This window comes from Miniopterus natalensis, chromosome 22, assembly GCF_054644295.1.
Source record: "Miniopterus natalensis isolate mMinNat1 chromosome 22, mMinNat1.hap1, whole genome shotgun sequence".
In the NCBI taxonomy this organism is placed as follows: Eukaryota; Metazoa; Chordata; class Mammalia; order Chiroptera; family Miniopteridae; genus Miniopterus; species Miniopterus natalensis.
This window is the reverse complement of record NC_142102.1, coordinates 2,746,826-2,773,347: the sequence shown is the minus strand read 5'-3', so window position 1 is coordinate 2,773,347 and position 26,522 is coordinate 2,746,826. Positions and strand designations below refer to the sequence as shown.

Below are 26,522 nucleotides of genomic sequence, written 5' to 3'. Positions count from 1 at the left end.
TGTGTTTCTCTCACATCAATATTTCTCTCTCTCTCCCCCTCCCTCCCTCCTAGTCTCTCTAAAAATCAGTGTTGGGGGGGGAGTAAGCTAATTCACATCTCATTTTCTTTCTCTGCAAAATGCTAGAAATGTTGCAAAGCCTCCCAGAACGCCCTGGAATGCCTGCCGGACAGAATGTCTGTCTTCTGGAAAAACCACCTTAAAGATGTGGATTTCTCAGAAAACGCCCTCAAAGAAGTTCCCCTGGGGCTTTTCCAGCTCGATGTAAGTCCGATCGCACCCGGTCCCCGCTCGCATTACAGGGACGTCCGTGCGCTTCCCCTGAGCGCCCGAGGCAGGGTTGAAAGAAAAGGTCAGCTGCCCAAAAATGCGTGGTTATCAGCAAAGATCGGTAGGAAACTTGCGAGATGGAAACAGCTCTGCGAGGGTGGCGGGATCATGGGCTCTGACCCTCCAGGACTTTCGTTAATGTTGAAAATTGTGAGCACAGCCCAGCAGCCCCTCTGTCTGGCCATCTCTGGCTCTGTCCCTTCTAGGGGGACACGGAGGCTGCTGCTGTCTGAAGCCCAAAGCCGAGGGAGCACTGCATTGAGGGACCTACTTGTCCCTGCCTCCCTCCCAGGAAGGGTCTCCTATAAAGTGTACCATCTGTTTGGTAGAATTTCCTTGATTTTAAGACACTCTTGTGCCCACATTATGTATCTCGGTCAAGGTGAACTGGTCATGGTCATTTAGCAGCCCTTTGCCAAGGGAACTGATTTCTCTCTTCAGTCCTTCCTCCCTTTGGCATTTAATAGCATCTTTGTCTCTCTCCCTCTCTGTCCCAGGCCCTCATGTTCTTGAGGTTGCAGGGAAACCAGCTGGTGGCAGTGCCACCTCAGGAGAAGTGGACCTGCAGGCAACTGAAAACCCTGGATCTCTCCAGAAACCAATTTGGCAAGTAAGCGAGCCTCTGGCCCGGGCAGAAACGCATGTGACACGGCCGAGCGGTCCCTCGGTATGGGTCTCTCTTCGTTTGTTAGCGGCCATCACAAAGTGCCACCAGCTGAGGGGCTTAACCAACAGACGTTTATGTGTCACAGTCCTGGAGGCTAGAAGTCCAAGGTCAGGGTGTCAGCAGGGTTGGTTTCTCCTGAGGCCCTCTCCTTGGCTTGCAGGTGGCCGTCTTCTCTGTGTCCCTGCATGGCCTTCCCTCTGTGCCTGTGTCCTAATCTCCTCTCCCCGTAAGGACACCGGTCATATTGGATTAGGGTCCATTCACACCACCTCCTATTAACTTAATCATCTCTGTTAAGACCTCATCTCCCAATAAGGCTACATCCTGAGTATTGGGAGTTAGGACTTTGTCAGATGAATTTGGAGGAGGGGAGACAGTTCGGCCCATAACAATGTCCTCACATTTCTAATATTTTTCTTGTTGTTAATGTCCACTGGAAGTTTTTGGGGTTTTTTTTCCATTGATTTTCAGAGAGAGACGGAGGGAGGGAGAGAGAGAGAGAAACAGCGATGTGATAGAGACGCATCGATCGGTTGCCTCCCGCAGGCACCCCAACCAGGGCTGGGGATCGATCCTGTGCCCTTGACTGTGAATCGAGCCCGAGACCCTTCAGTGTGCGGGCTGACGCTCTAATTACCGAGTCACACCGGCCAGGGCCCCATTTCTAATTTTTAAAGGCTCCTGGAGACCCCTCTCCCTTTAGCCTAACCTGTCATTCTGTTCACAAGTTTTTGCCAATCGCTAAGCAATAGGTATATAGATTGAATGAAAGGACCCCCCCCCCCCACGAGATTGAATAAAAGATGAGAATCTAGGGGCCCTCGGGGCCCTGAGAGCCAGCCTCCCTGGGTCACTTGCTAAAGGCCACGTCGGTGGCATCTCAGCAGAACTTACACCCCAAGGAAAGCTTTCCTGGTGAGCGGCCTAAAGTGACCCCCGCTGGAGTGGCCATGCCTGCCGGGCACAGCGCCGCTCACACCTGCCCGAGTGGAAAAGCTCGGGAATGGAAACCAGCGGTCATGCCTGCGTGAGGTCACCTTCTCTAGACGGCGCTTTCCCCGGGGCCTTCCGAGCACAACCCCTGTAATTAGCAGGCAGTGGCTGTCGACACTCACGCATCAGCTGCAGGGGGCCCATGGAATTCTCTCCCTTTTCTCCGCAGGGCTGCCGGCGTTATAAATAGTAAGGCCTTTGTCCTGCTTTCTCCAAAATTTGACTTTTTTGCTCCCGACAGAAACGAAGACGGACTGAAAACGAAGCGTATTTCCTTCTTCACCACCAGGGGGCGCCAGCGTTCAGGGACCGAGACAGGTGTGTGCAGAGGTGCGGGGAGGGTGGTCCTTCTGCAGGGCTTTCCCCGCCATGCCGGGTGGGAATGCCAGGAATGTCCCCTGAGACGCCTGGAAGTGAACTGTGCCCGTTGTCTGTGGGACACATGTGGCCCGGAAGCACCCCAAACCCCCTTCCCTGTTTGCGACCCCATGAGACTGGTAGCTGCTGTGTGCGGATGGCCTGCTGCGCCTGAGCCCTGGACGCCTTAACATGTTAGTCTTTTTTTAACCCTCACAACATGAGGTATGGATTGTGTTGTCCCATTTTACAGATGAAGAAACTGAGACTCCCAGAGCGACTTAAGTCAGCTTAGAAATCCGAACTGGGGGCTGGAAATCCAAGATCAGGGTGCCAGTGTGGTCTGTTCCTGGTGAGAACCCTCTCCCTGGCTTGCAGACAGCTGCCTTCTTGCTGTGTTCTCACATGGCAGAGAGAGAGAGAGCAAGCTATCTTGGGTCTCTTCTTAAAAGGGCACTAATCCCATCAAGGGAGCCCCACCCTCAAGGTCTTATCTAATCTCATCACCTCCCAAAAGCCCCATCTCCTAACACCATCACATTGGGGGTTAGGGGCTTCAGTATGTGAATTTAGGGAGACAATTCAGTCTCTGGCAGAGTGGTTGAGTGATATGGCCACGTGGCTGCTTGTGGCAGAGCCAAGTTTCAACCCAGCACTGGGTGGGGGCCTGTGACATTCTTACAGCCACCCTGTGGGATCTTGTGAAATCCACATGGGTGGTGGGGGAAGACCTTTAAAAGCTAGATGGGAAATTCAGAAATCATTTCTTTTCATCTTCACCCAAGGATATGTTTTCATTGATTTTTGAGAGAAGAAGCGGGGGGGAGAGAGAGAGAGAGAGAAACATTGATCAGTTGCCTCCTGTATGTGCCCTGACTGGGAGTCAAACCCGCAACTTTTTGGTGTACGAGACGCTCCAACAACTGAGCCACCCGGCCAGGGCCAGAAATCATCTTCTAAAAAGACCAAAAAACTTGGGCTTTGTAAAAACAGACTTAGAAGAAATATGTGCAACATAAATTATTGCAACATAAATTGGCTTGAGTCCCTAATATACAAAGACTGCTTACAAATTGGTTTTCTTTTTTTTTCTTTTTCTAAAAAAAAAGACAACCCGCTAGGCACAAAAATGGACAATGGATATAAACAGTTTGCAGAACAGGAAGAGCAGATCCCCGGAAACGTGAAAAGGTCCTGAACCACCCTAAGGGGGAAATACAATTAGGGATTTCATAACTGCCCCCCTTTTAAAACGAAGGGCCTTAGGACCTGGGAAATTGAGGCCAGACTTAGGGATTTCACTCGGCAGGAAAGGGAAGCCAACCCTTCTATCTCATGGGTTCCAGAACGGGGCGATGGGCGTGAAAAGCACCCCTGGTGTGGATCTCAGCCTGGTTTCCACCGCTGTGGGTTCATTAGGAAGGTATGAGGAGGGGGGCCCGACACTCAGTGGGACCAGCCTCCCCCCCGTGAGGTTGCCAGAGCTCAAGGCCAAAGGCGCCCTAGGAACATGCACCAGTGTCCTGGAACATGGCTTTGCTGGTGGCCCTCGGGAGCATGTCTGGGGAGCTCAGCGAGGAGGCCACACAACTTGGAAGGGCCCCTGGCAGGAGTAGACGGTGGAGCTGGCACATGACAAAGGCCTCTTGGTTGTGTTTTTTTTTTTATTTTCGTCTGGAAAGTCGAGGCCCTCGTCTGGGCAAAAAGAAAGAAGCCCACGGCGAACCTTTTCCCTCGGTGCTATTTTTCTCGTGGGGCTGTTGACCCTTGGGTAAGGAATTATCTATAAAAGATAACTTGTTCGCAGATGGATAGTAAAATTCCAAGTAAATTTATGGACATTCAGGTAGTCATATTTGTGCGGCGGCTTCATCCAAAAATAATTTGGACGGCCGTTTTTACGGTAACATTCAGACCAGCAGGGTCATAAATAACTTATGAATAAATAATTACAGTTCATAAATGCCTCAAGCTGTGCTCTCCCCAGCCCAGTTTTCATAGTTTCCACCCTGGGCCAGGGGATCTAGAACAGGTGTCGCCTCTGTCTGGGGTCCACGTTCCTCCCTCCACCCGTCTGCTACCTAAAGAGGCTCCATAAACACCAAGGCGAAGCTTTAAAATTGGAAAGCGCCAGGCCAAGCGCTCCGATGGGTCCTGGGGAAGACAGTGAGCCTTTCCCCTTCTGGGTGTTTCTCGGTGTGAATAAGGGAAGGTTAAGGTCAGTCACTTTTTTTCATTGGGGGGGGCAAAAAAAAAAAAGCCCTTTTGAACATTTTATGGAACAGGGTCTAGTTGCACGTTTATTACCATAGGGGGCGCTGCGTTGGGTCCCACTGGGGACAGCAGCCAACTAGTTGGATTTCTGGGCACCTGTTTAGGCATTCGGTGGTCATCTGTCCCAGGGCATTCTCGGGCGCCAGGGTCCCCTGTTGCCATGGACTCTGCAGCTCCGTGTGTGGGAAAAGCCAGAGTTAAGGGCGGGGGGGGGAGGTCGAGATCAAGGGTCGGGAAGCATCGTGTCCCCCCAACAGGAGACTCTCGCTTCTCTGCCTCGCTCGTCTGGCGGGGAACCGAGCGAGGGGCCTTCGATCAGTGGCTTTACCGTGAATTGTCCAAGCTGAAGGGGACCCTCGGGGGCAGGCTGTCCGGCCCCCCCCCCCCCCCCCGTTCCCCCTGCCCCGGGAGGCGCTTCAGAGATTCTGCGAAACCCAAAGCTCTGGTTCCCATCAGGGCCGGTTTCCAGGCTCTGAGCCATATTGTTCCTCAATTCACACACTCCCGGGCCCTGAAAACAGCAGGTTGGACGTGACTTTAATGGTAATCGTGTCATTAGCCTAATTAATGAACGCGCTTAAGTGCTAGAGAGTTGGCTTGGGGTTTTTTGTGTGATGTTTTAATCCTTGCCTGAGAGTATTTTTTCCATCGATTTTTAGAGAGTGGAAGGGAGGGGGGGAGAGGGAGAAACATCGATGTGAGAGACACGCATCGATGGGCTGCCTCCTGCACGTGCCCCGACCAGGGCCGGGGATCGAGCCTGCAACCCAGGTACATGCCCTTGACCAGGACTTGAACCCATGACCCTTCTGTTCGCAGGTTGGTGCTCTAACCATTGAGCCAGGGCAGTTGGCTTGTTTTTCAGAGAATGCCATCTTAGGAAGCATGAAAACTAAGCCCGTGTTACTACTTTTCTAGTTAACTCGCTTTCTGCTTTGAAGAAGTAATACATGGACACGGTAAAATTTTTAACAGAACCAAAGGGTGTAGAAGGCGCATCCAGTCTCCCGATAATTTCCTTCCCCAGGGACAAGTGTGGAATTTCATGTGTCTCTGGTAACAATTACGTTCGTTACAGAGACATACGTGTGTAACGCAGACGTGCATATGTGCATTGCGGTGTGTACACCTGCCTGTGATAGCATGTACTGTTATACATGCGTGTGTGCATTTCTGGCGTGTGTGCATGCAGATAACATCATGCAGGACACGTGTGCATTGTGGCATGTGTACACACATGCATATAATGCGCACACATAAATGCATGGGGTGCGGGTTTGCTCACATGTCCGCACGTTTGGTGGTTCGCCGGTGAAGCCTTCAGATACCTTGTTCCACGCCTCGTTTTTTCTGTCCACCAGCAGCTCTTGAGTGTCGCATCATAGCTGTCCCATCGCCCTCTGTGGGTGGGCGGCTAGGCCCTCTTCCGTCTTTGCCGTTACAGACAGTGTGCACATGTTCAAGGACGTCTGCTGGACCAAATGCTCGAATCAGGGCCCCGAAGCCTGTGAGATGAGCGTCTTGCTCCGAGGTGGCGCCGGCTGGCCCGGCCACGTGGCCTGCACGCCGCGATGGCCCATTTCATTGCCACCGCACAGCGTGCTCTGCCGTTTCTTTGCAGCGTGTGTGCTGGACTTTCCAGCCTTCCTGAGCGAGTCCTTGGAAGTCCTTTGTCTGAACGACAATCACCTGGACGCAGTCCCTCCCTCGGTGTGCCTGCTGAAGAACTTATCAGAGCTCTACCTGGGAAAGTAAGTGCATATAGCCCAGGGAGGCAGAGCGTCCTTCTGTGGACCATCTGAGGACATGGCCGGGGAGAAAGGAGCCATCTGTGTGCCAAGAAACAGCAGCCGAGGGATTTCCAGAGCTTGGCTTAGTCAGAGACATGCGGGAGGGGGAGGCAGGGGGTAGTGGTGCAGTGAGGCCGCCTTGGCTCCGCTGCTCAGTTATAATGAGAACTATCCATTCATCCTTTCATTTACTGAGCAGCTACTGCCAGGCACGGCCAAGGGCTTCAGACAGTGTGAAAACCCTCATGAAAATATAAAATAATTCAGGTTGCCCTGCCTTCTCAAGAAGAGGTAGTGACCGTCTTTAAGACAGTGCGGTTAAGAGAACATACGAGAAAGCCGGGGGAGGGACCCAGCACTAAGCCACAGAAAGACCTCTGCCATTTGTACCCCTTACTTTCTAGGGAGAGAGACTTTGAGGTTAGTATTTAAATAGAATGCTCAAAATCGGGGCCCAAGATGTTGGGTTTGGGGGGCAGGCTCTCTGTGGCCCCTGTAGGCCTCAGAGGCTGCCCGGCTGCTGCATGTGTGTGTTTCCCCCACACATGTGTGTGTTCTCAGCAACCCAGGCCTGCGAGAGCTCCCTCCTGAGCTGGGGCAGCTGGGCAACCTCTGGCAATTGGACATCGAAGACCTGAACATCAGCAACGTGCCTGCGGAGATCAAAAAAGAAGGTAGGGCTCCCTTGGCGCCACCCCCTCGGAAGGACAGCTCCAGTCCAGCTGGCAAGGACCTGGGTTGGAAACAGCGGGGTGACCCAGGGAGCCCACCTCCAGCTCCTGTGTTTGGGAAGAGGCTGGGAAATTATCCAGAAAGTGATTGTGGCCGTTAACTATTGCCACCGAGCACATGATAAAACTACCTAGGACCCTGTAGGCACCAAGGATGTTGCCTTTAGGTCTTTGACTTTACTTATTTTTTTATTGATTTCAGAGAAAGGAAGGGAGAGGGGGAGAGAGAGAAACATCCATGATGAGAGTCATTGATCGGCTGCCTCCTGCTCGCCCCCTGCTGGGGATCAAGGAGCCTGCACCCCGGGCCTGTGCCCTGACTGGGAATCGAACCATAACCTCCTGGTTCACAGGTCGATGCTCAACCACTGAGCCACACCAGCCGGGCAGGTCTTGGCTTTTAGACTTCACTTTCGAGGTGATCAGTCTCCCTTCTCCCCTCGTCTTCTGAACTCACCCCACTGGGACACATAGAAAGTGTTTCCTCCAGGCGGGATTTGTCTCCCCAGAGAGGGGAGCGGGACCCCGTCACTGTGTCGGCTGCAGCACCTACCCCCCCCCCCCCCCGTGATTTCACACAGGCCCCAAAGCCATGCTGTCTTACCTGCGTGCTCAGCTGCGGAAGGCGGAGAAATGCAAGCTCATGAAGATGATCGTCGTGGGGCCCCCTCGCCAGGGCAAGTCCACCCTCCTGGAGATCTTGCAGACGGGGCGGGCTCCCCAGGTGATGCACAGCGAGGCCACCGTCAGGACCACCAAGTGGGAGCTGCAGAGGCCAGCCGGCTCCAGAGCCAAGGTCAAGGATGGTCGGTGGGTGGAAGGGAGCTTCTCCAGGCCTCCCTCCCTCCTCCCCGGAGAGAACCCAGGATTCCTCAGCCTGTGTCTGAGGCCCAGATACCTGCAGGGCCCACTGTGCGCTGTTTCGACCCAGCTCCTGCCAAGTGCAGTGAAATTTCTTAACTTGACCCTGTGGTCTCTCTGTTAGAACTACGTTGAGGCTCCAGGCTAGTGGCCCTTAACCCTGGCTGACAGTCGGTTTCTTTGATGAGCGTTTAAAGACACTAGTGCCGGGGCCTCACCGCCCTTGGTCCCAAAGATTGTGATTCAGATGGCCTGGGGTGAGAAGGAACTACTGCTGTAGACAGCGAGGCTCCCCAGCACCTGCGCCTAATGGGGAGGCTGGAAAAGCACCCCAAGTATGACTGCGCCGTCCCTCCTGACTCCGGCTCTCACCCCAGTTCTGAAAAGTCTCGCTTCTAAGCTCTGTTTATCTTATTTTTTTGTTAATCGTCACCTGAGGGTATTTTTCCATTGATTTTTAGAGAGTGGAAGGGAGGGAGGAGGGGGGTAGAGAGAGACACACACACACATCGATTGATTGCCTCCCACATGCGCCCCGAGCGCGGCTGAGGGTCATCCCTGCGACCCAGGTACATGCCCTTAGCTGGGAATCGAACCTGCGACCCTTCGGTGCGCGGGCCGGTGCTCTAACCACTGAGCCCACCGGCCAGGGCTTTAAGCCCTATTTAAAATGAATCCTTTGGTGAATCTCTTAATCCCCCTGTTTCCCATTCAGTCAGATAAAATGAAAACTGTCTTGCATTCAAATCAGGGGGGAAAATCCCGCGGGACACGGGTGGATGGAACCTAGCACGTGGCCGGGAGCTGGTCTCCCAGCTCCGGGAATGAACACACATGGGCAATGCCTTCCTCCCCCGTGGCCAAGTCTGTGGGTACACGTAGCAGTGTAGGGATCCAGGTGCAAGGAGGCTGCCTGTGGGAAACCGAGGGGCTTTGGGGCCAGGGGCTGCTCGGTTTTCCCGTCGCCCCCCAGCACCGTCTTGCACACAGAATCCCTTTCCAAGTCAGGGGAATCCAGTGTGCGTCATTAGGCATTTAAGCAGAATGTGCAATTTCACATTGACCCCGAAAATGGGCCTCTGAAGAACAGAGACCTGCCTGTTAGGGCAGAGCAGTCAAATAATCAATATGAGGCTCCCCACCCCCCCCAGAACACCCCAGGAGGGAGTGTAGCTAAGTCACGTCCAAAGGCTCTTTAACGTGACCCCATCTCTGGATTCCTTCCTGCTATTTTTATTTTAATTAATTTTGAGAGAGAGAGGAAGGGAGAGAGAGAGAAACATCAATGATGAGAGTCATTGATCGGCTGCCTCCTGCACGCCCCCCGCTGGGGTTCGAGCCCGCAACCCGGGCCTGGGCCCCGACCGAGAATCGAACTGGCGACCTCTCCGTGGCCAAGATGACTCTCAACCCTTGAGCCACACCGGCTGGGTTTCCTGCCCGCTTTTGAAAGCAGTTCCTCAATGCAACTTCCTTCCAGATGTTCTCTTGCAGATAGTTGTCCGCGGCCCGAGGAGGCAATGACTATTTCTTTGTTTTCCTCTCCTCGGGGCCCCACTTCTTCGCTTAAAGTCTCCCCCTTTTTGCCCCGAAAGGCAGCTGCCTCGTCTTCCGAGCACCGAGCTGTAACTGTGTGAACAGCTCCGCGTTTTCATTTTTCTACAAAAGCAGGTCTTGGAGCCGCCCCCCCCCCAACCCCCTCCTCCCCCCCGAGGCAGCTTCGTGGGAACGGTTCTTTGCTCCAGAAAACCACAGCCTCGGCGGCTCGGGCCAGACTCTGACCTCATAGAGCGATAGAGAAACCGCCGTTTACACAGCCTTTCCCGGCAGCCCAACAGCTACGCTTTTGTTTCATTCCCATGGCAGGGCAGTTCCCCTGCCTCCTTGGTGGGCGCCGCCCTCTGACCTACGTGAGTTTGGAGGCCCAGCTCCTTGGCCTCGGCCTCGGCCTCGGCCTCGCTCGGGCGGAGGTTAAGCCTCAGCCTGAGCGCTGACCTCATTGCCCGGCCTTCCAGCAGCAGGACGTCTCCTAACCGTCTGCGGCCCAGATGGAGTCAGGACAATGCCCCTCAATGTTCCTCAGCCACAGAGGGGGGCACGTTGTCCCTGGCCCGGCCCCCTGCTCCATCAGCAGTAGAGAGAGGCCCCCTTAAGTCTACCCCTGCACCCCGGGTCCCTTTCTCTTCCTCGGATTGCTGACTCCAGGCGCAGCAAGACAGGCAGAGTTTTTCCATGTCGTGCCTTGTTTAGGCCCTAAATGCTGTGTTTGAAGCGATCGGTTATCTCGACTGAAACCTCGGTGTGTAAAAGGCCCCCCCATCCCTGCCTTGCTGCTCAAGTAGGTCGAGTCCATAGAATTCAGCGTCTGGGATATCGGTGGCCCGGCCAGCATGGCGACAGTCAACCAGTGCTTCTTCACGGACAAGGCCCTGTACGTGGTGGTCTGGAACCTGGCGCTCGGGGAGGAGGCCGTGGCCAGCCTCCAGTTCTGGCTGCTCAACATCGAGGTGAGAGGGGCCCGCCCGCCAGCTCCCAGTCCTCGGATACGACGGGGGTCCGGCCGCTTCTCTAAATCATCCCCCTTTTACTGAGAAATAAAAAGAAATCCTTAGGAGGAAACGCTTTGCATTTCTTTGGTTGTTGAGGTTATTTTTTTTCCATTGATTTTTAGAGAGAGTGGAAGGGAGGGAGGGAGAGAGAGAAAGAGAGAAACATCAATGCGAGAGAGAAACCGATGGGTTGCCCCCAACACACACGCCCCGACCTGGGCAGGGATGGAACCTGCAACCCAGGTACATGCCCTTGATCAGAAATCCAACCTGCGAGCCTTCGGTGCGCGGGCCAACACTCTAAGCCCTGAGCCACGCTGGCCAGGGCTCTTGTCATTTCCTTCTACCTTAATTTAATTTAATTTACCCCTCACGATTGGGTAAAAGGGGAACAGGGCTCCCCTCTCAAGGGTAAAGATGATGGGTCCGAATGCAGCCGCTCTCCCAGGTAGCAGCTGCACTATCCAAAGGGATCAGAACTCCAGCCCCTGCGGGAGGTCTTGGGGGGCCTCACGCACCCCTCAGTCCGTGTCTAACAGCCGCTTGAGGTTTACAGACAGGAGTGCGGGGTGTGGCCCTGGTGACAGGCTCGGGGCCACTGGCATGCAGGCGGGCGCCCCTGCGCCCCTGGGAGGTGTTGCCGGTGAGGGGCGCTGGCGCTCAGCCCCCGGTTCTCTGTTGCAGGCCAAGGCCCCGAACGCCGTGGTGCTGGTGGTGGGGACACACTTGGACTTGATCGAGAGCAAGTTCCGCGTGGAGAGAATCGCGACGCTGCGGGCCTACGTGCTGGCGCTCTGCCGCTCCCCCTCCGGGTCCCGGGCCACGGGCTTCCCTGACATCACCTTCAAACACTTACAGTGAGTGCCCCGGGGCGCCCTGCTCGCTCTGACCTCACGCGTGGCCGTGGCTGCCGGTCCCTCTCTTGTCGATCTTGGCGCAGGCACACCTGGGACCTGCCCGCGGGGGGCTCCTAACCGGGGGCTGGGTTCCTCTGGGGCATCTTCCAGCAGGAAGGGTGGCAGCTTCACCCCCATGGCGGACCCGGCCCTGGAGAGGGTGAGGAGCCCCTAGAGGTGTGGCAGGGCAGGGCCTGGCCATATCCTCTCTGTACGCTCCTCCTGGGTCCCCCCACCATCCCTGTGGCCGGTACGCAGCCCATCACATCTGTTAATCACTGATTAAGAACAGACCCTTGGTCCTCACGTTGAGCCTGGGGCATCCAGAAGGGGCTGGGATGGGTGAGGGTGCTGCCAGGCGTGGGGCAGGGTGGGCCACTCCCTTCTTGGACCCTCACAACAGCCCTGCAGGTTATATGTTGTACCCACTTTGCAGATGATGGTACTGAGGCTGGGCAAGTTAAGCTACCATCCTCCGATGGGAGTAAAGCGTGCGTGGCTGTGGCTGCCCCGGTGGCTTTGGGGTCTCCCTCCGGGCAGCATCCCGTGGATGTGGGTGCGCAGGCCGGCCTGGGAACACACCTGCCCGGCTCAGAAGGCCTTGAGAATCCCTCCCGTGGCCTTGAGGACGTCCCCTGGGCTCTGTGACAATAGGAGCGCTAGCTCTGGGTCGGAGAGCTGGGCTCCGCCCGAGCCCGCCCCTGCCCGGCCTGTGCCCCTGGGGGCACCACACCCTCCCCCTCTGTCGCATGAGCACGTTGGGCGGGCAGGCCAAAGCGACGTGTTGTGGTTCCCTCAGCACCGCGCTTGGCACCAAGCGAGACCTTGGGGAGCTTCTCTGTGTCCGTGTTTCCCGAGTGCTCCCAGCTCACCCTCGCTTGGGACGAAACCCTGGGGAAGCCGGAGGGAGGCGCTGCGGCGGCTGAGGGTGGCTCTTCTTTGCTGCCGCAGTGAGATTTCCTGCAAGAACCTGGAGGGCCAGGAGGGGCTGCGACAGCTCATCTTCCACGTCACGTGCAACATCAAGGACGTGGGCAGCACCATCGGCTGCCAGCGGCTCGTAGGGAGGCTGGTGGGTACCTCAGCCATGCCGTTGAGGCCGGAGGGGCCTGCTCCCCGTTTGTGGGGAGCCCACATGGCCCTCTGTCTACTGGGTCCTCGGGCTCTGTGGTCAGTGCGAGCAGCCTCCTGGGTTGGAGGGATAGACGGGCAGTGAAATAGCCCAGCCGCTCGGGCCTCGGGGGCAGGCCGGGCACGCGTGGGACCCGAGGGCTCAGCCGTGCCCGCCTGCCCCCAGGTCCCCAGGAGCTACCTGAGCCTCCAGGAGGCGGTGCTGGCGGAGCATCAGCGCCGTAGCCTGAGCGACGAGGTCCAGTACCTGACGGACAGACAGCTGGAGCAGCTGGTGGAGCAGACCCCGGGCAACGACATCAACGACTACGAGGACCTGCAGTCGGGTGGGTGGGGGGTGGGCCTCGCAGGGGTCACGCACCCCGGAGAAGGGGGGACTCCAATTTCTCACCGCTCTGCACATGTCTGCAAAGGACCCCAGATGCGCCCCCAGATTGATTTGGGGGGGGGGGTCCCAAATCCATTTTAATGAGTAAGGAAACTTGCAAAGACGGCCTCCAGGAATAAGAGAGATCACTGGCCCCAGCTAGGGGGGAGGTGGGGACGTTGGCACCTGTGATGGGGCAGCCAGCCGATCTGCAGGGCCCAGGAACAGCTTGTGGCCTGGCCCCCGCCGAAGTCGGTCGCCCCAGGGTCCCCTCGCCCTCGGTCTGACGCTGTCCCCCCCTTCTCCGCACAGCCATCAGCTTCCTCATTGAGACGGGCGCCCTGCTGCACTTCCCCGACACCAGCCACGGCCTCAGGAACCTCTATTTCCTCGACCCCATCTGGCTGGCCGAGTGTCTGCAGAGGATCTTCAACATCAAAGGCTCCCGGTCGGTGGCCAAGAACGGAGTGATCCGGGCCGAGGACCTCAGGATGCTGCTGGTGGGCACCGGCTTCACGCAGCAGACCGAGGAGCAGTATTTCCAGTTCTTGGCCAAGTTCGAGATCGCCCTGCCCGTGGCCAACGACAGGTGAGCGCCCAGACCCCGCTGTGCAGGGCTGCCCCGGGCGGGGGACCCGAGGCCGCCAGGGGCTCGAACAAGACTTCCAGGGATGGGCCGTGGTGACAGCCTGCCTGTCCGGGCTGGCTGTTTGTCCCCGTGCCATGAGCGTCTCTTTTCATTGGGTTCAAACCACTTATTGAAAAGGTGTAGGATGCCCGCCGGTGTGTCTCATCCCGTGCTCCGGGACGTTACCGGTTCAATTCCCAGTCAGGGCAAATGCCCAGGGTTCATGCTTGACGCCCAGTATGGGGTGTGCAGGAGGCAGCCGGTGGAGGTTTCTCTTATCTATGTTTCTCTTTCCCTCTCCCTTCCTCTCTCTAAAATCAATTAAAAAAAAAAAAAACCATTTAAAAATAAAAAAATGAAAGGTGTAGGAAAACACACAAGGATGGCATCAAAAATAACTTTAGGGGGGTTCACATGTTAGGAGGGTTGATTGCTTGGTTATTTGGTGAATGAAAATGGAGTGACAAAGATGTTCGTGCCAATTACACAGCCCGGCTGGGGGGCCACGTGGGTCTGACCAAGTGATGCTCCAACCCGAGCCAGCTTGGTACAGGGCCTCCTTGCCCCAAGTTCAGTGTCAGCCCCTTCCTGGGTCGGATGCTGATGTTGGCCGGTAGCCAGGACCTCAGATTCGTAGGATGTGTCACCACTCTGCCCCCGAACCCCAGAGCTCTGGAGGATGCCCACTGGAGACTCCGGGGGAGCTGGGTTGGCCCCTGTGCATTGAGCCCAGAGACTCTGTCAGCCTTGACTGGTCCTCCCACCAGCCAGCCCTGGCCACCTTTGCGTGGGTCCCCCCCCCAGATGTCCACTTAGCCTTGTAACTATAGGAGGGGGCCTCGGTCCTTCTTCCGCTCCAGCCCCATGGGGACCACGAATGAGCCCTAAAAAGAGAAACCCCAAAACCGAATTCCAAATCCACACGATCCCTCCGGCGTGGCCCAGGGGTGTCCTTGACTTTGGCCCATGAAAAATCACGAGGCGAGGCGGCCTGTGAGTTTACAGCATTGCTGAGATACGACGGTCGTCCGGTTATTTTATCCACAGGAATGGGGAGACATCAACACTCAGTAAAAGCAAGTCAGTCACACGTTTGCATGAGTCGCCTCGGACAATAAAATCAGCCGGCTCGGTGCCAAGTCCTCGGGGAGGCTCATGGTACAGTGGTTAGAACATGGAGCCAGGATGCCTGAGGATGACTCCCAACTGCCTTTCTTTTCTCATCTGTAAAATGGGAATAATATAGGCAGAGAGAGGCACTCTCGCTGGGGTGGTTGGCAAGGTCCCCTGACCCGAGGTCTCAAGTGGCTGCGTACCTGAAATTTCACCAGCTGCCCCCCTGGCCCTCTCCTGCACAAGTCCTGTCCTGTCCACCCTCCACCCACCCTGCCCTGGGCATCCTTTCTCCTCCCAAGTCAGGGAGGCGGGATCTTGATAAGGTTAAGCCACGTGTGTGAGACACTGAGCCAGGGCCACCAGGCTGCCACTGAATTGTCCTACGGTATTTTTGGGGGTCTCTTCCAGAAAATTATAAAGGCATTTTATTGGGCCTAAACAGATGTGTTTTAAGAGGATTGGGAGAACCCAAGCCAAAGGCTTTGTTAGGCCTGGCCGGTGTGGCTCAGTGGTTAAAACATGGGCCTTGCACTGAAGGGTCTAGGGTTCAATTCCCGGTCAAGGGCACGTACGTGGATGACAGGTTGGATCCCTGACCAGCATGTGTGTGGGAAGCAACTGAGTGACGTGTCTCTCTCACATCGATGTTTCTCTCCCTCCCTCCCTCGCACTCCCTTCCCCTCTTTTAAAAAATCAATGGGTCAAAAATATCCCCAGGTGCTGATTAACAAAACAAAAAGACAACCCAAGGCTCTGCCCGGAGCCTGCCCCTCGGGGGACACTCGTGGAGGGACCTCCCCAGTTTCAGCTGCTTTCGAATGACCGCAGCCAAGGACAGCCCAGAGACGGTGATTCAGCGCTTCTCTGATCAGCAAGCGCGCCCCCACCAGACGCCCCCCTTTTGCACAAACAGCCTCGTTGTGACTTTGCAGGCAACCTCGGCGTCTCCATTCGCCAAGAACAATAAACAGCTTCAAAAGCCGAAACCGTCACCCTGACCCCAACCTCGGCACTGTCCCGGGGCCGCGCAGCTGTGTTTGTTCGCCCTCGGCCGTCCCCAGTTCGTTTTGCGCGACGCCCCGGTCACAGCCCAGTTTTCGGAGTGTCCCCGGGGTTTGCTCTGTCTGGCGCATTTATGGCCACAGAGGCTTTTATGTCTTTTCTCAGCATCAGTCTAGTCTCGATCTTAGGGACCTGGATAAATACATTCACGGTGACCATCCCGTTTATTCTTCGCATATAAACGGCTCTCGGGCCCTGGCCGATGTGGCTCGGGGATTACAGTGTCAGCCCCGGCACCAAAGGGTCTCGGGTTCGAATCCCAGTCAAGGGCATGTACCTGGATTGCGGGTTTGATCCCTGGCCTGGGTCCGGGCACATGCGGGAGGCGACCGATCGGTGTTGTCTCTTCTCACATCGATGTTTCTCTCTCTCCCTCCCTCCCTCCCGCTCTCTCTTAAAAAAAAAAAATCAATGGGGAAAATGTCCTTGGGTTAGGATTAACAAATAAATAAGTAAATAAATAAATAAACAAAGTACTTTCTCTTGCTAAAAATAAAATTCCAGGGCCCTGGGGAGCCGGCACCTGGGCTGTCTGCTGGGGTCGGGGCCCCGCCGCGGAGCTGGGTCTCGGGGTTCATGGTTCACTTGCCCTTTGATGTGTTTCAGCTACCTCCTGCCACATCTCCTGCCGTCCAAACCTGGCCTGGACACCCACAGCATGCGGTACCCCACGGCCAACACTATCCAGAGGGTGTTTAAGATGAGCTTCGTGCCCGTCGGCTTCTGGCAGAGGTTTATAGCGCGGATGCTGATCAGCTTGGCAGAGATGGACCTCCAGGTAGTAGCAGCTTCTCGGGGGGCGGGGGGGGGACAGGTGAGGCACCTGCTGCTGTGCCCTCAAGGTGACAGAGGTACCCTTTGTTGGAAGGGTTTGACTAAAAACCCTTTGCCTATAGCAAAACTGCTGAAATTTCAGAGAGAGGAAGGGAGAGGAAGAAAAACATCAGTGATGAGAGTCATTGATCGGCTGCCTCCTGCAGGCCCCCTGCTGGGGATCGAACCCGCAACCCGGGCCTGTGCCCTGACTGGCAATCGATCTATGATCGCCTGATTCATGGGTCGAAGCTCAACCACTGAGCCACGCTGGCCGGGCCAGACATCAGTATTATTCAAGCTCCCAGTTGATTCTACTGGCCAGTCAAGCTTGAGAACCACTGACACAGAACTTGAACTTGGCCGGGAAGCCATGACGACCTAACCCAAGTTCTTTCCTGTGGGTTCAGGTGGGGTTCTCGAAAGGACACCCGGCTTTCCACCACCGCTAATTTCATGCAAAACAATCCCATGGAAGATGGTGTTTGTTAAGACTATTGGTTCTCAAAGTGGGGTCCCCAGCCCAGCAGAATCAGCCTCACCTGGGAACTCATTAGAAATGCAAATTCTTGGGCCACCCGGACCCCATGCAACAGAGACTCCAGGATGGGGCCCAGTGCTCTGTTTTTTTCACAAGCCTTCCAGAAGATTCTGACCGACCCTACAGCATGAGAACCCCTGGCCTAAATCAGTCGACATTCAATTCAGTATGAGTTTACTTCCGCCACAGTCTAATTAAAAGGCCCTTATGGAATTATAACTTCTTGACTAAATACAAGTATTTTTTGATCTTCCTGTTTTACTGAAATGTTAAAAAATAAAGCAAGAGCCTGAACATTTTTTTTTTAAATATGTGTTTATTGATTTGAGAGAGAGAGGAAGGGAGAGAGAGTGAGAGGAAGATTGAAACATCAATCGGCTGCCTCCTGCACACCCCCTCCTGGGGATCGAGCCTGAATCCTGGGTATGTGTCCTGACTAGGAATCGAACTAGGGACCTCGTGGTTCATGGGTCGACACTCAACCACTGAGCCACACCAGCCAGGCAGCAAGAGCCTGAATATTCTTAACTGTCTCGGCCCATGTTAGCAGGGAGGGAGGCTAGTTTGTAATGACAGGAGGTGGGCTGATGAAAGGAGTGGGTACAGGAGCTTGACTCTCCGCTGGTCCCCGTTTGGTCAGTCGGTCACTCTGCCCTCGCTTTGAACTGTCCCTCCTGCCATGTTCTAAGCGGGAGGCCACCCACCAGCATTGTGTGAGGCCCGAGCTCCCCAGTGGGCTTAGGAAGGGGGGTGAGGGGCCCAGCTGGGTGGGCAGGCGGGCACCCTTCCCAGCACCATTCCTCACTCAAAATGAGGAAAGAAGTCCTATTGAAATTCAGATGAGGGAAAGAAAGGAGTTTAGTCTCCTGGATAATCGAAGGCTTATGCAAATTCAAGCAAGGCTGAGGCTGAGACTGCTGTTCACCTATCAGATTAGCCAAATTAAGTGGAAATGGCCGGCCCAGAATCACCAACCGGTCGCACACCATGGTCAGTGTGTGTAGTTTAATCGTTTGGAAAGCGATTCCTCAATACAAAATGTTCAGACCCTGCCCAGTAATCCTGCTGCTGGAAATCTGTGAAGCATCCACATGAGAGGGACACATCAATTGGTTGCCTCCCGTGACCGGGGATCGGGAAACTGCAGCCAGCCGAGGTATGTGCCCTTGACCTGGAATCGAACCTGTGACCCTTCGGTCCATGGGCGATGCTCTAACCACTGGGCCAAATGGGCTAGGGATAGGAGTTTTTAAGGCACTGGAAAAATGTAGCTTTTTAAAAGTGTACCAACTTCGAAATGCAAAATTAGAAATTTGCACAACTAGAAACACTAATTTAGAAAAGAGGGCCTCAGCTGTTTTGTAAACATATATGTAGGTTTTAAAAATTCTACCCAAAATTCTATACCAACTTTTTTTTCCTTTCCTTGATAATTTATTTCCCACCAAGATATTTTTCTACACCTTGTGGATCAGACCTTGGGAACCCATATTTCTAACTCGTGTTTGTCCAGAGTGTGTACGTGTTCCAAGAATTCTGATATTTGCCAAGTGCATGTAAAAATACACCAAAATCCTCATGATCTCTGCTTGGTGGTGTCGGGGTTTTATTTTCTCTCTTAAGTTTTCCTGTGTTTTCCATTTCTTAACGTACATTTTTGCTTGTAGCATCAGGAAGGAATAGATCTGAACAATCTTTGGGGGAAATATTCCCGGGTATCCTGGAGGCCCCCTCCCATCTGGTGCAGCGTGTCCCTTGGCGTCTGGATTTGCAGTGGGGGAGAGTGTGGCCATTTATCACGGTGGCGCCCAGCTGGCATCTTCCGAGCTGCCCAGGCCCAGCAAGGAGCCCAGAATCCTTACGCAGGGTCTTTTCTCTGCCTTTCAGCTTTTCGAAACGAAGAAAAACTCCAAGAGCAGGCACAGGAAGGTCACCATCTACAGCTTTGCAGGGAACCAGCGGAACCGTTGTAGCACGTTCCGGGTGAAACGAAACCAGACCATCTACTGGCAGGAGGGCCTCCTGGTCACTTTCGATGGGGGCTACCTCAGGTAGGTGGCTCCTCTGGGGGACCGGCCACGTGGAGTCCAGTTCTTCTCCCAAGGGCAGCTCATTGTGGCAGCTTGCTAGAAATAGGAGACATGCCCCCCACAAATGTCCCAGAGGGTCCCCATCTCCTCTTCCCTTGTAGGATACAAAAGGCAAGGGAGGCCCAGCCGGTGTGGTTCAGTGGTTGAGCATCGACCCATGAACCAGGAGGTCACGGGTTAGACTCCCCGTCAGGGCACAGGCCCGGGTTGCAGGCTCGATCCCCAGTCGGGGGCATGCGGGAGGCAGCTGATCACTGTTTCTCATCAATGTTTCCACCTATCAATCCCTCTCCTTTCCTCTCTCTATAAAAAAAAAAAAAGGCAAAGGAGTGTCTGGTGAATGGCCCAGGACTGGGGGTGGCCACTGAGCTCCTGCACCCCATGGTCATTTAGGGGGCGGCCAACCCCCTGTCCTGGACCTGATGCCCTCCCTGATGTCACTGGTCCCAAGTGAGACATGAGATACCACCCTTGGCTCCCTTTTCCTGTTTCCTTTACGTTTTCAAGAGAGACGGACACCAAGTGAGCTCAACGCGATTCATACATGATTTTAATCTGGTTCGGTAAACACAGGAGATCATTTCATATTGTCAACATAAGAAACAGCAAACCGATGGAGAAGTTTTGTGAGTTTATTTGGCAACTGCCAGGAAGCCAGATCTCAACAAATTGAGATAATGCTGCAGAGAATGGCAATTTTGCCTTATTTTATACGTTAGATATTTGAGAATCTGATCAGGGCTGCTCCTGGTGCATTTGTGTAGATGTTTCCACTTCAAGCTCACGGTTGCCACTTGGCTGGTGAGAATCCTGTGGTTCAGACAGAAAGAACCTTCCCCCGGTCACACCCGAGGGCCGGGTCCCAGCCTGCGCATCCCTTACTGCAAAGCCCTGGTTATGTCCACTTTCCCATGTTGGGGGCAGCCCAGGGACCAAGCAGGGCCGTGCACACAAGTACACAAACGCAGGAGCCCCCCTAACAGTCCCGCCCGGGCTCAGGCACCCTGGGGGCCCCTGGGGATCAGGTCCTCGCCCTGGAGGCAAGGAGACCGTCCCAGGGCCCCCCCCCCCACGGCCAGATCACAGCAGACCCCATTTTGTCTCTCGGTTTGCAGCGTGGAGTCGTCGGATGTGAACTGGAAAAAGAAAAAGAGCGGAGGGATCAAAATCATCTGCCAGTCGGAAATGAGGGACTTCTCGGCAATGGCTTTTATCACCGACCATGTCAACTCCTTGATCGACCAGTGGTTTCCCGGTAAGAGAATGTTCTTGAGCCCAGTCTCTGCTCGTGTTAGGGCGACGACCCTGGAACAACATGGGTTTGAACTGTGGGGGTCGACTTATATGGGAATTTTTAAAATATACAGTTGGCGGATTCAACCCCCTGTGGTGGGAATCCATGGGGCAGAGGCCCGACCGTGTGCATCACACACCATTTTATAGAAGGGACTTGAGCATCCATGGATTTTGGTATCTGCAGGAGTCCTGGACCCAATCCCTGGTGGATACTGAGAGATGACTGTAGTTAAGTTTTGGGGAGTCCAAAGTTATATTCAGATTTTCAGTTGCACCGCGTCTGTGCCTCTTACCCCCACGTTGTTCAAGGGCCAACTGTGTTTCTTCATAAATCGGGCGGGATCCTTATTTGGGGAACAGAAATCCCACTGGTATTAAGCCCAAGGATATCAAAGGGGTCCTAAGGGCTCTTAGGCGGAGTCCTAACCCCCAGGGGAGTCTGGCCGTGGGCGTGGGTGGGGGCGCTGCAGGGAAGACACAGGCCCAGACCCCACGAGGCATGTACTTGGCCTCCTGGCTACCCACAGTGTGTGGGAAGGACAGTGACCCTATTCCCACGCCTGGTCCAAGAAGGCCCTCTATGTGAGCCACACACGGTGTTATTCACACAATGAGGACAGAGCTGCGGGAGCTGGGGAACCTGCAGATGGATCCACACCTGCCAAGGGCCCCCCTTCCCCGCCTGCCCCCACCCCAAATCCCATAGGGGTTCAACCACCCACATGGCCCTTTTCAAACCCTTTGACTATCCACCCAAAGAAAATACCCTTTGAAGTGAGCTGCTCGGGGCCTCTGTTTGTTTTGCTGCTGGAGTGGAGACAGATGCCCGGGGCCTTCTACGGGGAGGAGGCCCTGGGGGCAAAATGGGCAGCCTCCTGCCAGAGCCCTCAGCCTCCGCAGGCAGGGAGCGGGTTTGGGATCCGAGGACCGCCCCTGGCCTCTAGCCTCCCTGAGCCAGCTTCCTCCCTGGAACGCCCTCCCTGTGTCCCTGGACAGCGTCACTCGAAATGCTTAAGGACAGTGGCAGGGGTGCCAGAGATGCACCCTGCAGACACCAGGGCCCAGGGGCCTTCGGTGTTGATGGGCAGGTGACCTACACAGAAAAAAGCTAAGGGGCCTGAGAAAAGACAGTTTGGTGTATGAGTTGTTGGGGGAGGGGGTGCTTGGCCATCCAAGGAGGGCCTCTAGGCCCCTATGAACCCTCCTGGACCCTTTGTCTCCCCACCAACCAGTGGTCCCCATAGCAGGTGCTGCTGGGACCTGACTGGGGAAGGGGACGGGGCAGTCCCATCAGCCGGGAAGGACTGGCTGGGTGCTGGAAACAGCAGCACCAGCACCACCAACGGTGTTTTTTGCACCGTGTTTCAGAGACAAGCAGAAAAGCTGTGTGTTTCCTGCCCAGGGGAAGCCGTGTAAAACGACTAGGTTATGTCCCGTATAATCTGTACTCATTCCTGCCCCTGCATTGCTCTTCTGCGAAGACTCGTAGTAACTGCAAGCCTTTGTTTCTGATTTTAACAATGGCTTCCTACTGGTCGTGGTTCGCTCCTTGGGGCCTAGCGAAGCTCAGACCCAGCCCCCAGTGTCCTACTGGGGCCCGCTGAGCAGGAGGGATCCCCAACCTCCAACCCCTCCTTGGCCAACCTGCTCAGGGTCCCACCACCCAGGGGCTGCCCAGTGCATCCATGGCTCCTCCCTGTGTGCATCTTTCAGGATGCAGGATGGAGCTTTCCAGAAAGGAACCCAAGAGCAGTGGTCAATTTAACTCACTCCCTGGGGGTCAGGCAAGAGCAAATAGACGTCCTCCTGGGAAAGACCCACCCAGGCTGGGTTTGCAGGGACTGCTCAGGGACCCACCTGAGCTGTCTCCTGCTCTGGCCCCATTTAGCCCTAACAGCCACGGAGAGCGACGGGACCCCACTCATGGAGCAATACGTGCCCTGCCCGGTCTGCGAGACCTCCTGGGCCCAGCACGCCGACCCCAGCGAGAAATCAGAAGGCGTGCAATACTTCGACATGGAAGACTGCGTGCTCACGGCCATCGAGAGGGACTTCATCGCCTGCCCCAGGCACCCCGACCTCCCTGTGCCCCTCCAGGAGCTGGTCCCCGAGCTGTTCATGACCGACTTCCCCTCCAGGTATGGCACTGCTCCACGCTGCGTGGGGCCACGCTCCAGGCTGGCAGCTGCTGCTCCTGCCCTGTCTCAGGAGGGCGACTTGTGGGGCCCTGTCCTAGGCTGTAGGCTTTCCACGGGAGACCCCACAGGCCCAGCCGGGCAGAGCACTGGGAGGAAGAAGTCACCCCAGGACCCCACGTGGGAGCTGCTTCCCGCTGAATTGGTCCCCGCTTCTTGATTCCCACTTTGCTGCCTACTCAAGGAATAGAAGCCATATGCCCCTCGGCCTTGAGCATTCACATCGCCCAAATCTGCTGAGTCTAATCTAGGCCAGTCACTGGACAGAGAGGCTGGAGAAGACAGAAAAGGTTCTGTGGCCCCATTCAGCAGGAAACCATGAAATTCAGGTGTCCGGGAAAATGTGGAGTCTCCCGTGGTCGTGGGAACCAGAAGTTATGATCTGGTCTCCCTAAGATAGTCCCATGTTGGTGGTTAGTTACAACTCGTTTGAAGGATTGCTATGTCTAGTTTCTTTTTTTTTTTTTTAATATCTTTTCATTGATTTCAGAGAGAGGAAGGGAGGGGAGGAGAGAGAGAGAAACATCAATGATGAGAGTCAATGATCGGCTGCTTCCTGCCTACTGGGGATGGAGCCTGCAACCCGGGCATGTGCCCCGACCGGGAATCGAACCGGTGACTTCTTAGTTCATGGGTGGACGCTCACCCAGCTGGGCTATGTCTAGTTTCTTTAAAGAAAATTAAACTTTTTGGGAGAGGGGGAAAGATGATTGAATTCTCATTTTTCCAAACTGCTCCCCCATCCCAAGAAAGTAGTGATGTTGTGGAATTGGGGTCCCAAAACCTGCTTCTGTGTGAGTCTATTAAGTTAAGAAATCACTTCCTCCATTGGTTAGTTTCCCTCCTACTTCTTTTCAACATCCGCAGTTACCTCATTGGTGGAAATGCCAGCTAAACACCGTCTTCTGCAGAATGATTTTCCTTTCTTCCTAGATTTTTAACCTAAGAATTCCCATTTCTTGGCGACCACGTGCAGAGTTCTGTATATGCATGAATCCGATTTGGGGGGAAGGGATCCTGATCAGGCAGCCCCAGAGTTTCAGTGTGTTCAGTTATTTACTGAACCATATTATGCACTGTGCCTCCACTAGTTCAGGGCCATGGGGCTCTATTGTCCCTATTGCTTTGGTTCTGATTGCAGGCTGTTCATAAGCCAGGTTCCTTGTCCAGGAATTGAATAGCCCAACTATCTGAGCAGGATGCACAGGCTCTCTGGAGACTTCGGCTGTGGCCCACCCACGCCCTGCCCTGGGCGCTGGGGCAGGTGGGCGCCCGTTCTGACCTGTGCCCCGTGTTCCCGGCAGGCTCTTTCTGGAGAACAGCAAGCTGGAGCACAGCGAGGATGAGAGCAGCATCCTGGGCCAAGGTGGCAGTGGCACCGTCATCTACCGGGCCCGGTACCAAGGCCAGCCCGTGGCTGTGAAGCGATTCCAGATCAAGAAATTCAAGAACTTTGCCAACGCCCCAGCAGGTGAACAGGGCCCTGTGTCATTTCTTTGCAGACATGTGCTCCCTCCAGCCTACTCCAGGCCACCTCAGGGAGGCCTGAGGCCACCAGCAGGAGGGGGGTGGGCGAGGCCAGCATGGGTCCCGGGGGCAGCCTTATTTTGTGCCTTGGCAGGACATAGGACAGGCCCAAGGTCAGGCTGATTGAGCCTGGAATTTGTTTTTGGAGATCACTCTCCTGCCTCGACGTGAGCTCCTAGGAGCATGAGCTTCCTGACTATTTGTATCCGGCACAGGCCTGGCATGTGGTGGGCACATAGTCAGACCTGAGGCAGACCCCTCAGCCTGTAGGACCCTCTCAGCCGTCTCCGCTTAAGGCAGGTGGGCTCTCCAGGTGGGAACTGGGAAGCCAAGTGGGGTCCCCCCACTCCCACAAAGGAGGGAACACCCTCTTGCCTTGGCACACGCAGGCCTGCACATTGTGTGTGGCTCAAGGATGGCCTCCACCTAGAGGAACCCATCCCTGCTTAACACCCCGTGCAGGTGCCTGGAGGCCTCCTCCCTCCCAGCCAGCTGAATGTCACCTTGGCCCCTGCCCCTGGCTTCCCACAGTCACCTTTATGATCCTAACAGTCACTGCTACTCTTAGTAGAAAAGTTAGAATCGTAGAGCAATAGAAAGAAAGCAGATCAGAGAGGAAGAGAGACAGAACTGTCGCTTTGTGACAAGAATATGACTTTCTGCCACAGGAAACCTAAGGAACTGCTGACAAATATCAGAGTCAGGGAGAGTTTTATAGAGTGTGTGTGTGTGAATCAGACTGATTCTAAAATGCATATGAGCCCGGCCGGGCGTGGCTCAGCGGTTGAGCGTCGACCTGGGATCCAGGCGATCGGGGTTCGATTCCCGGTCAGGGCACATGCTCGGGTTCTGGGCTCGATCAATGACTCTCTCATCATTGATGTTTCTGTCTCTGTCTCTCCCTCTCCTTGCCTCTCTCTGAAATCAATAAAGATATATTTTTTAAAAGTAAATAAATAAATAAGATGCAACTGAAATGACGGCCCTGCTGTCCCCTGCAGACACCATGCTGAGGCACTTGCGGGCCACGGACGCCATGAAGAACTTCTCGGAGTTCCGGCAGGAGGCCAGCATGCTGCACGCCCTGCAGCACCCCTGCATCGTGTCCCTGATCGGCATCAGCATCCACCCCCTCTGCTTCGCCCTGGAGCTCGCCCCGCTGGGCAGCCTCAACACCGTGCTGTCCGAAAACGCCAAAGGTGCCCGCAGGGGGCGGCCGGGTGCTCCTGGGAGGCTCAGGGTTCATGGCTGGCAGCCTGGGCCTGGGGACCCCTCCCGGCCTGGCCTGGCCTGGCTGGCTGGGGCGGGGGACAGCTGCCCCCCACTTACGAGGCCTCCTCACTGTTGTAGATGAAAAGCATCCTAGCCGGTGTGGCTCAGTGGTTATAGCATCGGCCCATGAACAGAATGAAGGGTCTTGTGTTTGATTCCTGGTCAAGGACATGTACCTGGGTTGCAGGTTCCATCCCCAGCTCCGGCCTGGGCGTGTGCAGGAGGCAGCCAATCAGTGTGTCTCTCTCACATTGATGTTTCTCTCTCTCTCTCTCCCCCCCCCCCGTCCCTTCCGCTATCTCTAAAAAGCAATGGAAATAATATTCTCAGTTGAGGATTAACAAAACACAAACAAGAATTTTAAATAACTTACTTTGAGAAAGAGGTAAATTCCAAAGAGCTAAGAGAGGGAGACCAGTAGCAATCTTTTGACTCAGGAAAAAGAAAGGTAGTTAAAATCAATTATTTCTCCCTCAATGGAAGAGATTAAAAAAAAAAAAAAAATAGCCCAGCAGGCGTGTCTCAGCCATTAAGAGTCGACCTAATATCCAAGAGATCGCGGTTCGATTCCCGATCGGGGCACAGGCCCGGGTTGCGGGCTCGACCCCCAGCAGGGGCCGTGCAGGAGGCGGCCAGTCAGTGACTCTCTCTTCATCACCTATGTTTCTCCCTCTCCCTCTCCCTTCCTCTTTCTGAATTCAATAAAGACATATTTAAAAAAAAAAAAAAATGAAGCTCTTACACCTGCAACTTGTGTCTGACAGTGTAGCCTGAGATGAAAGCTAAGAATTTTGAATCCTGGCTCTTCTAGTAAAAACACCAGTTCCGGGCCTGAGATACCATGAGTGAAGCGGTAACAGCAGGTATTTCTGTCCTAAATATTTTGCTTAAGTAGGTCATTCACCATCTCTTCTGTCAGGAGCATGGGGCATGAGGAGACTGTGTCAGTGGAATATAAAGTACTTGGGACACAGATGGTAAGAAAACAGGATAGTTGTGTTAATGATCTTTTTTTTTTTTTTAAATATATGTTTAT

At 54.8% G+C, this 26,522-nt stretch overlaps 1 protein-coding gene across 1 annotated transcript in view; it reads left to right on the top strand.

Moving 5' to 3' along the window:
* The window catches only part of LRRK1 (leucine rich repeat kinase 1), a 76,912-nt gene that overhangs the window by 39,299 nt on the left and 11,091 nt on the right, over positions 1–26,522 (top strand). The window contains exons 9-25 of the mRNA XM_016200371.2: positions 127–264; positions 828–940; positions 2,232–2,308; positions 6,243–6,372; positions 6,973–7,085; positions 7,724–7,938; positions 10,346–10,510; positions 11,237–11,409; positions 12,400–12,520; positions 12,746–12,905; positions 13,259–13,535; positions 16,359–16,530; positions 18,994–19,157; positions 20,312–20,451; positions 22,381–22,630; positions 23,992–24,158; positions 25,216–25,413. Coding sequence (XP_016055857.2) covers positions 127–264; positions 828–940; positions 2,232–2,308; positions 6,243–6,372; positions 6,973–7,085; positions 7,724–7,938; positions 10,346–10,510; positions 11,237–11,409; positions 12,400–12,520; positions 12,746–12,905; positions 13,259–13,535; positions 16,359–16,530; positions 18,994–19,157; positions 20,312–20,451; positions 22,381–22,630; positions 23,992–24,158; positions 25,216–25,413 — 2,773 coding nt within the window. The remainder of the gene's footprint in view (positions 1–126; positions 265–827; positions 941–2,231; positions 2,309–6,242; positions 6,373–6,972; positions 7,086–7,723; positions 7,939–10,345; positions 10,511–11,236; positions 11,410–12,399; positions 12,521–12,745; positions 12,906–13,258; positions 13,536–16,358; positions 16,531–18,993; positions 19,158–20,311; positions 20,452–22,380; positions 22,631–23,991; positions 24,159–25,215; positions 25,414–26,522) is intronic.